At 36.9% G+C, this 12,542-nt stretch overlaps 1 protein-coding gene across 2 annotated transcripts; it reads left to right on the top strand.

The window, feature by feature from the left end:
* Positions 1–550: 550 nt before the first annotated feature.
* LOC111604090 (leucine-rich repeat-containing protein 4B) lies at positions 551–11,481 on the top strand. 2 transcript variants are annotated; one of them, XM_023321986.2, is made up of 7 exons: positions 551–594; positions 8,125–8,311; positions 9,776–9,919; positions 9,982–10,192; positions 10,284–10,469; positions 10,595–10,750; positions 10,821–11,481. In XM_023321986.2, exons 2-7 carry the CDS (start codon positions 8,126–8,128, stop codon positions 10,976–10,978), a joined length of 1,041 nt encoding a protein of 346 aa, XP_023177754.1. In that variant the 5' UTR covers positions 551–594; position 8,125; the 3' UTR covers positions 10,979–11,481. The 2 variants fall into 2 exon arrangements, with proteins under 2 accessions (XP_023177754.1, XP_023177753.1); XM_023321985.2 differs by lacking the exon at positions 551–594 and adding an exon at positions 1,735–1,812.
* The last annotated feature ends 1,061 nt before the right edge of the window (positions 11,482–12,542 follow it).

Here is a 12,542-nt window from a genome sequence, read left to right as displayed (position 1 = left end):
AATGAAACCTTTTTTAAAAAACACAACGCGATGTCATATTTTTCTACCATTTCTTTTTTCATGTTGTAAACAAAAAAATAAATATATATAAATAAAAAGAAAAACTAAGGAAACGCAACGCGAGAGCGCAAAAAGGATATTTGATGTGTTTGAACTTTCAATTTACCTACAGCTAAAATCAATTGCTACCTGGCCGCAGGTAGCAGATAGCGCTGCTGGACGGACTAATGGAAATGCCCGACATAAATTGAATTAGGGTATATGATGAGCTCTGCATTAATGCTATTTGGATAGGGTATTAAGGGCCAGACTTTGCTTCGTCAGCTTAAAAACAAAAAGTCTGACAATACAGTAAACACTCGCTTGACAGAACACGTCAAAAACAAGATTTAAAATAGTTAAACAAAACTATATAGTAAATATACTTTTAAATTTAAATATATATTTTTTAATATTTTAGAATAGCAACTAGATATATTCACATTATAATTACCTTAAAGCCTCTTCAATCAATTCCGTAAGTAGAACTGTTCTGCTTAATCCCCAGACCGAAGTCTTTCAATAATGAAGTTTGTTTGACAACTGTCAGTTGGGGTAAGAATTTTGTTGATATATTTCATTTGTTTATCATTTTTTCGGACTAAGGTCTTAATGAACTGGTACATTGCTGATAAGAAATTTCATGATTGCATACGCTAACTTCAGTCCAGTTCCAGACTTATCACAGACAGAGTTTTGTAAGTAATCTTCTCCGAAACGGAAGCAACGGATCGTGAGATTTTGATTAAGTTGAACAAAAATGCTGTTGGTTGACATCGTCAGCGGATTCATCCGATCGATTTGTTAGCTATTACGCGCTAATTGAAGCTGAAATTGAGCTACGCACACAGAGGCAAATACAACAAACTAAAGCTGCTGAAATCAGAGAACAAATTCAAATCCATGCTCAGGCACAGTGGGTTGAAAACGTATTTAAGTGTGTATTTACAATGTATTGCTTTCTGTATATCAATTTCATTCTTATCACTCAGTGGCACGAGTGGACTGCAATGTAAGTGAGAGAGGGCAAGAGAGAGCGTAAAGAGCAAACAACGGTTATCATGCTCTCTAAATTTTCATTTTGCCTTGCCCACCGCTTAGCAGCCCTAGCGAATTGATTGCATTTAGTGTTGAGCACAGAAGCTAAAAAAAGCTAGATCAGAAAGCAACGAAAATAAGCTGAATTATTTGGTAAAAGCAGCCGAGTAACAAGTAACAAGCAAGAATATTAAATTGCTGTATGTATTCAGAAAAAATATAGCTAAAAGCTTAACATCCTTTGCTTTATTGATAGCAGCAGTTATAATGGCAGTCACGGATTCACTAGAAAATAGCGAAATGTATCGAAAAAATAGCGGAAGTGGCAGCACTACTTGCATTGTCGTTGATCAGCAATTTCTTCTCGGCTGCTTAGCCGAAAGGCAGCAAACGGGCAAACCACGCGAGAGACCTGCGATCGACGCTGCGTTCGCTTCAATTCCAAGTCGTCAGTCGTACAGGGCGGTTCGGTTCCGGTGCTCGTCGCGATTCGTAAAAATTAAAAAGAATTAAATAGAAAAGAGAATTTAGTGTTAATTGAAATACGACTGAAATTTCGGGTGAAACGAAAATAAATTTTGTGCAGTGTCTCTCGCCATCTATCCACATCTACGATATACGATCACAATAAATAAAGGAAATGATCTAGCTAAAAGTGTATATAAATCATGGCTGCTCAGGATAACGCACGTTAAATGGAAATATTCATCACAAATCTATGGGATTACCTAAGAGGTAAGCACGCTCTGCTCGGGTTTAATGCTAAGGGTTATCGCTTAGTCAGAGATTAAACAGAATTTTGTGTTTCAAGTTTTACTTTAGTCTGCTTTGAACCTTATGTTCGCAGCATGCTGAACTAAAACTACAGTTAAATTGAATTCAATTGAACGAAGTGGAAGTGGAAGAAGAAGAGGGCACAAACTGTGTCGCAATGAAAAGAAAAGTTAAGCGCTCGTCGTGCGTGGTTGAAATTGAAAATAATTTTCAATTATATTTCATAAGAACTTGTTTATATATACACATATAAGATGAAGGATAAGCAGAACGAGATTAGATTAGTCGAAGCTGAACACATTGAAATGGCAATTTCGGGTACAAAGTTTTTCTGGAAATATAGACGTATATAGCCTGAACTCTATCTGTATAGCACGCGCAACTCAAATTTGTCTTAAAACGATCGATAACTTGTCCTGCAAAACGATTATTATCGATATCTAACGTTCGTACTTCCGGCTTAAATTTTGTTTTTTTATTCGTCATAATCTAATCGGAGATCGAATTTCAGCTAATATAACCCCATTTGTGTGACGCGTTATCAAATTCAGTTTTATTTCAAATTGTTAAATATCATTTAAGTAGAACAGTTGGGGAATGAAAGGAATTACTTGTCGAAATTGCCTGCTATAAAGCACGACGCTAGTCTCTCGCGTCCAATAGCGCCCAATCTACAGCAACTGCTATTGCTGATACTTAAACTTTCTGAAGTGGATGATCGTTTAGAATTGTTCTTGGTAACGAAGAGTAACCAATCTATCTTTAACTTGCTGACTGGCTTTATGAAGTTATGCAGAAATGTTTACTATATCTTATCATTTTGAAAGTCTTAATCTCAGTCGCTGCTCGAGATCATTTTGTTTATACGTCTGACCTATCTTAACTTGCTCTGTATCTCTGGATAGTACTTATACTTTTATATTATTCAATAGTTATGCTTCATAACTGTAAGACAGTTTTTAAGACATTTTTGAAAAATTAAATACTATAAATATATTTTTATGATCTGTTATGATCTCCATTCAATATAAACTGAATCTTTATGACATTTTTTGGCAATGTTCTACAAGCTAAGAAAGCTATGCTGAACTATAAAAACTTTAAGAGCTTATCAGACATATATAAAGATATAAATATGTGATTATATATATATATATACTATTTTTTAGATGATTCTTAAGTTATTTTTATAAGACAGCTTTACTGAAAGTGTTCCATTAAAGTCTTCCGATATAAGATGGATCGTTCTTTAGTTAGAGATGTGTTAGCTATAAATTTAGTTTCTAGAATCTAGACTAGTACTCTACTGCCTGAAGAAACTTAGTTCTTCAATTAGTTATATATATAGAGATTGATCTGCAAGTTTATAATCCTGGTAAATTCTTTTGTTGACTTCCTCTGTTCGAGTCTTGCTCTCTGTTTGTTAGTTGAGCTTTAGTTTTCAATATTTATATGATACGATGGTTGTGTTACTCATGGCCTAGAAACAGCGCATTCCCTAATAAGTTCTTCAATTGGATCCCATTGCAAATGCCAATGGTCACTTTTTGCTGAAGCAGCTCGTTTATATTTTTTGTTACTTGGAAGTTTATTGTTTTTGTTTCTTTTGGTATACCGTCTCTGGGGAAAAATGTGCTCTTGATTGTGTTTAATTGAAATAAATGGGCAACGTTTTTATTGCACGTTGTTGTTGCTATTGTAGTTGTTGTTGTTGCTGCACTCAATTAATTTCATGTTGCCTCAACTTCGACTCGAGTTTTGTTTGTTTTCGTCAGCGATGTTGCCCTTCTTAAAGCAACTGGCACTTAAACCCAGTAAGAACCTACGCAGTCGGGCATAATCGACTGCATAATGCTCGTTTAGCGGCAAACAAGGTAAGCTTATGCCAAGTTGCATTGATATTTGGCAATTTGGTAGGGCCTAACGATTGGACTATGGAATTTATTGGCCTATTTGTAGAGCAGGTTGAGAGGATCCTGCTAGGGCGGAACTTGATGATGCTAGATCACTGGAACTTTGTTAGAGTACATTTCATAGTCTAGAGCTGTGGATGATTGTGTTTTCTTAAGTTTGTTAAGCGAGTATTTCACACAAATATGTAATAAATAATAACATCAAAACCACATTTGCAGTCTCTAGTTACAATCTAATGCCCAGCCAATATGCTCTTTTAGCACTCTTAACGGGTATCAACAGAAATACATCTAAAAAACGAACTCTTTCATTATGTTGATAACGACAGGCATGTAGCATATTGTGCACTACGATAAGATTCAGTTACATTAAAGTGTGCTTTCGTAGTTAAAGAGTAGATGAAGAAGAGGAAGAAGTGGGCAGGGGCGTAGCCGCGATCCCCCTCTGCTAGCACACAAAGTCTAAACAAATAAATCTTTATCTCAAGAGTGCACAGAAATGAAAATAAATCTTTCACAAAGCGGAGGCACACACCTGTTGAGGGGTGGCATATACAGCTATGTGTGTGCGTGTATATTTGGAACATCGCGTTACGCCCACAAAGTGTGACAGTGAGCATCAGCGGAGCACATAAATCCATTCACAAATGTTTAGAATGTTATTAAAATATTTGAAACTAATTTAAAGTTTTTTCTTTTTTTTCCTTTCCATTTTTTTAAGTTTTTCAATTTTGGTTTTTTTTACGATTTTTTTTGTGATTTTTACTGAGCTCCCTAATCGCTTGCTTAACATCTGCCTGCTTTATATGCGTATAAATAATATTTTGTACATATTTTTATCATGGACCATGGCCGTAATCCATACGCTGACACGCCCCACCCACCCGGCCGCTGCCTATGTTACCTTACCCCCGCCCTTGGCGGCTCTTTATGAAATATTTTCCTCGTCTCCTCGCTTTGCATTGTTTTGGCTGTGCCCCTTGATTGAGCCACATAAATATAAATAAATATGGTACAAAGTGTTGGGTAAAAGCATAAATACGATTCAGATTCAGATTCAGATTCAAATTCTGAAATTGAAATCTGAATTTTCAGTCGCCCTGGGGCAGAGGCGCGAACGTATTTGCCCCATTTGGTGGCACGGCTGTTTCGGATCTGTTTTTATGGCTATCGAAAAAGTTTCTCTTGTGGCATTTTAGCCCTTCCTCTCAGATATTTTATTGCCAATTCTATTGAACTTAAGTCCCCAACAAATGCCGGCCATAATCTATACAAAAAAAGGAAATGAAACGAAATCAAATATTTTATTTTGTGGCATATTAAGGTCTGCAATGAATTAAAAATTATTGTTGTTTTTTTTTTTATAATACATTTTTCCACTTGCGGCTGTTTCTCTCGGCTTTTTTAAATTTAATTTAGAATTTTTTGTTCAACAAAAAAGCAGACAGAAGGAAAGAAGCAACAGATAAGTATTTTTAGCTAGAGCTCATTGTTGCGGTCGTGTTTCGTGTGGAAATGTGTGGAAATCACTTTAATTTTCTTTTTTTTATATGTATATTTGTTTTGTTTCGTGCATTCTAATGACAGAGGTACTCGCACAGTGCGTGACAATAGTTTGCATACCTGTTTCGGAGAGGCATGCAGCAATTGGCAATGAAATGCATATGACAGGCTGAAGTAGATCGATCTCTGATCTGTGAGCAATATAATGTATATATTTATTTGGAAAAGCTGTCTTAAATAAAGCTGCTGCTCCTTCTCCTTATTTGTTTCAAGTGAACTTTAAGTTTTCCTGTTACTCTCAGCTCTTATATTGACTTTTAGTTATAGACTTAAGACATCTCGAGTAAAATCTTAAGCTTGAGTAAAAGTTTTGTGCGTTTATGGATTACCAAATTTCGCTTTTATGGTATTAGTTAATTTATGTTTTAGTATTAAAGGATTAAATATTTATTTTTTTTTAAATTTCCTTAATTGTTTCTTTTATAGTAAATTTTTTTTTTTGGTTTTCCTAACATTTTTTAAGTTCTCTTTTACATGATATTGTTTATTTTTCATACATTTGTTTTGGTTGAGTAATTAAATGAATTATTTTGATTAATTTAGTTTTAGTTTTTTTTTGCTAAATTTTTTGTATTACATTTTATCAACATATTTTACCTTTTGTAAAATTTTTAAATGTTTTTTCACACATTTTTGCCACGATTTTTTATTTATTTTAGTTTTTGTTGTTTTTTTCTAAAATATTTTTTTATATATATTAAAACGGTGTCTATCTTATGTTTACAACATAAAAATAATAAATTTTTTTTAAATTAAAAAATAATATGATGAAATCAGAAATCTTTTGTCATAAATTCTTGGAACTGTGTGAACCTTCAACTCGATCATACTTTTTGCTCGCAATATGCGTCAACTATTTATGCCAATTGGAGCACATCAATTTCTGGACATTGTCCAAGTTTTTTATTCTGGACTTCGCTCACTTTTTATCACCTTAACAACATTTTGAAATTCGAATGATTCGCGGCTATTGTTGGTCAGTTACTCGGCCAAGATTTTAAAACATTTCGACATCAGCATTGATTGGTTTATTTGTTTTATTTATTGCGCGCTATTGATTAAATATCGACATTTAAGCCCATGCATTATTGTAGCGTCTCCAAGTGGCTTTGGCATGTGTCTTATAGCGCTCAAATGTAATTGCCATAGAGATAGAAGACCGCCAACCCATACATCATTTAGGCACGTTAAGTTCTCTTCAAATAGGCCAGTTCTTAAGCTGTGAGTATGCTCGACTGGCAGATAGCCTATACCTAAATATACATTTAGTCAAGCTAATATGCCCTCTTTACTCTCTACACAGCGCATGCAATTCCTGTCAAGCCATGCATTTCTTATAAGCTGAACTTGAGACCTGAAATTATTATGAATGCCGCACAGAAATGTGCGCAGGCGAGGTGGTGGTCGCGGCTGCTGTATACTCGATACTATATTTTGTAAAATTATATATGCAAACAATGAGTATATATATACGATATATTTGTGTTTATAGGGAACAAAGACAGCAGTGAATTAGTCATAAATACAGCTTTTGCAGTTCCAGTCGGAGTCGGAATCACGCAACTGTTTTCCACCAAAAACTTTTAAATTGGCACGTGCAAAAGGGGGTGGGGGCAGGGAGGGGAAGCTTGAAACATTTGCCTATTGCATGACTTTTACCAATTGTAATTTGTGTTTCATTTTCAGCTTTTTCTTCGGAAGATCGAGCATATGCCCCATTTGCCATGCGGCAGATTATCCCAGCGCGTCTGTTGCTCTTGGCAATTAATCAATTTACATTTGTCTGTGTTCAATAATTGTTTTGCTTTTATTTTCTATTTTGTTCTTTTGGCTTTTGTGTGTTTTGACACGTTCCATAAAAGATTCTTGCGCTGATTCTTGAGTTATGAGTTATTGTGCTAGCTGTTTGATGTTTGGTATCAAAAGAGATATATAATAAATATTATTTTTAGCGATAAGATAGTTTAAGTTAATGAAAATAAAAAAAAGGGGTAACAACAGAAATCTAAGAAACTTTAATGCGGTTGTCAGCGGCAGGTGAGTCAGATCTATGCGTTGGCTTCTGCTGAAGAATAAAATGTTATAAAATTTAATTCAAAATTGCAGAGTGTAAATTATTTCCGGCACGACTCAGCTGCGTATTAATCACGGAGAAGTTTTTAGGCATTTTTATTTTGCCTTCTGCTGAAGAACGAACAATTTACAGGGTATGTGCGAGTCATGCATGTTGTCGAGGCTCTAAGTGGGCAGTTCGCAATGCATTTTGGCTGTTGTGCCCCTTGACACTGAGCCCAAGCCGAACAATAGCAGGTCGTATACGTAATATTCACTTAATACAAAGCAAACATCACTCATACGCCGCATTGACCTAGCGTTTTATTTATTTTGCGCGCCGTTTGTGTTGTAGTTCACAACTAATTCAATTCGCAGCCACGCCCACACACTCGCTGCACGCCCAGCAGAGTTCCGCTTGATCGAACGCTTTGTAAATGGGACACAACCTGACGATCCTCAATGGCGCGGCATTGATCTTGTAATTTGTTAATTCGAAAATAATTGCTTCACTGGTCGGGCCGCTGTGTGTAACCACCCACTGTAGTTTTATTTATTATTTGATAGACAATCCGAGGGGAAATAAACAGCACAATAAAAAGCTGGCGAGAGAGAAATAAAGATTTAGCAGGCGCTATTGATGCTCCATGGCTGGGGCCAATATTTGTTTTCACATTCAATATAATCTCTATCTATGTGTATATTTATATATTTATATGTGTATTTATGTATATGCTATTTGCAGCATGGATCTGCGCTACCTGCTGCTGAACATTGTCTTCATATCCGTTGTTAATGCGATGCTGGCCTTTGGCATTGCCAGCCAGGATGAGCGACGCTGCTCGGTGGGGCGGATTGAGAAATTGATGCGCATTCGCTGCTACAACATGGATCTCAAGGAGGTGCCGCAGAACATGAAGACGTCCGTTGAGGTGAGTCGCGCCCGACACCAATTAGCCGGGCGACCTGCCACAAATAAGTTCAATTTCATTTAATAAAAATCTCATGACCCAAACTTAATTCAAGTCTCTCGCATATCCCCCATTGCACATAAGCAGACCCCACTCGACACACAGCCAAGCTCAATTGGCTTAATTAAAGCATAAAGAGAGTTCACTTGTCGCTTGGCATAAAACATGCGCCAATATAGCCCACATGAATATGAATAACACGGCATTTGCATGAGAGACGCGCCAGTTGAGAAAAACCATCGACAGTTGTGTTCATAAAAATAGTAGTGCTGCAGTAACTGAAACATAAATTGAATATAACTGTAACTTTTTCAATTGAAAATTTAAAGATTCTAAGCTTCTGTTTAGAATAGAATTCAATGTAGAGAATTACGATAGAAGTCTCTTTAGTTTTGGTTAGAAATTAATATATATATATATATTATTATTATATATATATGTATGTATATGTATATATATATATATATATATATATCTGTAACATAATATTTGCTCAAATTGAAATCAATTTTAATGTTTTTCAAGCAAATTCCTTAAATTTTTATTAATTTCAATTATATTTTCGTTTATTCTAAACTCATTGCAGCTGGGAAATCAGTTTGTATACATAATGGCTTATTGATTTTGTTTGACTATACGTATTGGTCATATATATATCCATAAAGTATACCTATAGTTAAGCAGTTAGACAAGCTGAATCGTTCCATCTGTCTGCCTTTTCCTTCATATGAAACCAGTGAGCTCATCAGCTACCACAGCTAGAGCCTTGACGCTCTGGAATATAGATTCTGGTATATCAAACTTAGTATAGGTTTGCATTTGTTATCGATAACTTCTTTAAATTGCCTTTTATCGATATTTCAAGTTGATTTAAGCGTAGCTCGAATGCCATAAAAGCAAGCGATTCCAAATTTGCTTTGAAGACTTTTGTGAGGAATACACAGATTTTGGATGTTTCAAATGTTGTATACAAAATTAGGAAAAATCGTATATCAACTGGCAGTGACTTGCGCTTTGGCAATTACTTCTTTATGGATATCATTATTACATTAAGAAACTTCAGTTATTCAACAAGTAATTTGCCATAGCAAAGCAGGCACATAAAGAACTGAGTTCATATAGAAAGTTGATCTTAAGAATACTAGCTAAAAGCTGCATATAGCTCAAGCTATATTCAGTTCATCTGAATCACTCAACTGATTTCTATGCCCATTTATCCCACTGTTCAGGCAGAAGAGCACTTCAAATGCATTCTACTATAGCCAGCTATAGCCTAAAGATATCTTACACTTGTACTCGTATACCTACCTGCAGTCAGACCCCATTGCCTATCTCTGACTTGCCTTTATCATGACTAAACAGTTTCTTTGGAACAATTATAAAGCGCGAATTAAAGCCATAATTTGTTGTTTTGTTTATTTCCAGGTACTGGACTTATCGTACAATCGCATTAGGAAGCTGAGAAGTGGCTCGTTCCAGAGGTATACCGATATTAAGTTTTTAATGCTATATGAGAACATGATCTTATCAGTGGAGCCGGGCACATTTGCGCCGCTCACCTCGCTCCAGGTAAGCCGTAAATATTTAATTAAAGCTCAGCAATTACGAACTAATCATCGATCGATGCACAGGAAGTTGATCTGTCGAATAATGGTTTGACCACGATTCCCATGGAGCTATTCTCGTTGCCCAGGCTGCGCAATCTCTATATAGACAGCAACGATCTGTGGCAGCTGCATCAAGATATCGAAACGCTGGAGCGACCCATTCGTGCACCGCTCGAATACCTCAATATGGCCAATTGTGAGCTGCACGATATACCCGATCTGGGCATACTGCCAAGTGAGTAACGAATCTTCATCACTTCATTTAAGTTTTAGTTTAAGTGCTTGTCAAATTTGACATCAACTCACATATCTTATGCCTTTTGCAGATCTCTGGCAGCTAAACGTCTCGACAAATCCATTGACTAACTTTCATATCGAGAAGCTGGCCAATATGTGCCATTTAAGGGTCATCGATCTGATGCGAACTCAGATCAATTCATGCGACTGCCAGCAGGTGACCAATCATCTAATGGCGATAGGCGCCAATCCCAAATTTGTGCCCGTTTGCATGGGTAAGCGAGACAAAGACAGAGAGAGAGAGAGAGCAGAAGATGCAGCAACTGTTGCTGCTGCTGCTGCTGCTGCTGCTGCAGCTAATTTTGGCATGTGACCAAGTTTTGAAATTTGCTTTTTACAGATTCGCTAGACAGCAGCGCGTGTCCACTGCCCTACAATCGCACCGTTAACTCGGAAACATTCCGTAGTTGCTTGGACAGCGTAGAGTTGGCCGAGACGCGCAGCCTTTGGCTCTTTGCCGCTGGCTGCTTTGGTGGCGTCATCTTGGTGCTGTTGGGTGAGTTGGCACGAGCAGAACACCTCAACTTGCATATGTGTATATATATAATATGGATTTCTCTTCACAGTGTTCTGGTACTGCATCCACAGATGGCGCAAACGACGCGCCAATCGACGTCTTAGCCAATCGATACAGAATCGCAAACATTTTGTGATATCGCCGCGTAATGCAATTAACAATCGGCTGGAGGACGAGCCCCTGCACTGTGATACTGCCTCAGCATGACCCTAAGCCTACACCTAGTTAAGATCGATCTGTAGTTAGTTTATAGTTATTTATTAGCCTAGCTCTAGTTACACCTAGTTTAGTATACCACAGACTATCTATCGAATTGCCATATGCCAACTACGTGTACCAAAAACTCTAGCAAGTGCCTCAAGTGCTCAAGCAATTTATGAAGTGTTCCATACATTTGATTTAGATTTTAAAGCTATTTTTTTTACTTTTATTTTGCATGCGATTTGAGCCAAGTGAAATGCTGCCTTTTAGTATAAGCAAGCGAACCCTCCAAAACGTAGTTGTATGTATATATTATTTTTTATCTGGGGGCGACAATAATCTAAAGTACACATGCTAGTTAACAAATGCCAAAACCACATGTATATTTAATTTTAAATTCTTATCTGTTATTTAATTAGCTAAAATTTGTTCTAAAGTTTATTCGCGAACTAAATTCTAAGTTATATTTTATGGCATACTTTCGAGCGCACTTAAATTTTAAGTAAATATTGCCTACTTTTGCACTGAGCTTTAAATTCACATCATGCAAAATTCATTGCATACTTTCGTGCATCGCAAAATAAATGAATTCCAATAAACGTGTAACTGTATGTTGGCCAATTTGTTTTGATTGGTTATTGGAAATTTGAAAAAGAGGAAACACAAGGATAGTGGTAAGTGGGGAGAGTGGAAGTTCTGTCTTAAAAATCAATTTTTATCTATTTGACAATTCATAATTGATTACTTTGTGTGTACTCACTAATCTGTAGGTCAAAGTACACTGCATAGTTCTTGTGTAAACTTGAATAATCATGTCCGCATGCAAGTAAATATGCTCAAACATGTTTGTAGCCGAATAAAGTAGACATTTTGATAATTATAATCTACAGCTTAACTAACTTAAACAATTTCCTTCATAAGCGTTACTGTAAGCAGTCCAATTATTTTCTAACACCTTTCGTAATTAAGATTTTCAAGGCCTTTACTAATGCAACAAGTGCACTTGTACTCTTAAAAAGCTGAAACGCTACAATAATTTAAGAGAGTGCGCAGTGAGCGAGCAGCTGTTGACTTTTGCTGTTTGTCTTTACATATGTTCGCACCTCTGGCGCTCGTTCGCCTGCTACTCTCTCTTTTCCAATCTCTCACTGCGCACAGATAGCCGGCGAATATGCTTGAAACAGAAGAATACGAGAATAACAGAAATGAAATTCAAGCGAGCATATAATGCAAAATTCACTTTTGGCGCCTTCCTCGTCGGTTCGCGAATGCCCTCGCCTCCCGCAGCAGTTTTGTGGTTGCTGCCTGATGGCGGCGACAACTAACCGATTGCGACGGCGACGTCAAGCACAGCCCCCACGTTCAAATGTCCACGGCAGCGCAGTTGCCGTCACTCTGCTTTGTCGTTGTCCGGAGTTTTCGTTTGCTCGACACATTCAGTTTCTTGTCGTCGCTCGTGGTAGGCAGAACAGCTAAACGCAAAAACCTCCGCCAGGCAACTCAGACATTTCGACTCGCTCTCGTCACTCAGTGTGTGAAAGCTCAACCAACGGGCACGCCCCACCCTCCA

Source organism: Drosophila hydei, unplaced genomic scaffold (assembly GCF_003285905.1).
Source record: "Drosophila hydei strain 15085-1641.00,03,60 unplaced genomic scaffold, DhydRS2 tig00008134-arrow-pilon, whole genome shotgun sequence".
NCBI classification, from domain to species: domain Eukaryota; kingdom Metazoa; phylum Arthropoda; class Insecta; order Diptera; family Drosophilidae; genus Drosophila; species Drosophila hydei.
Note: the sequence above shows the minus strand (reverse complement) of the source record. Positions and strands in the feature narration are given on the sequence as shown.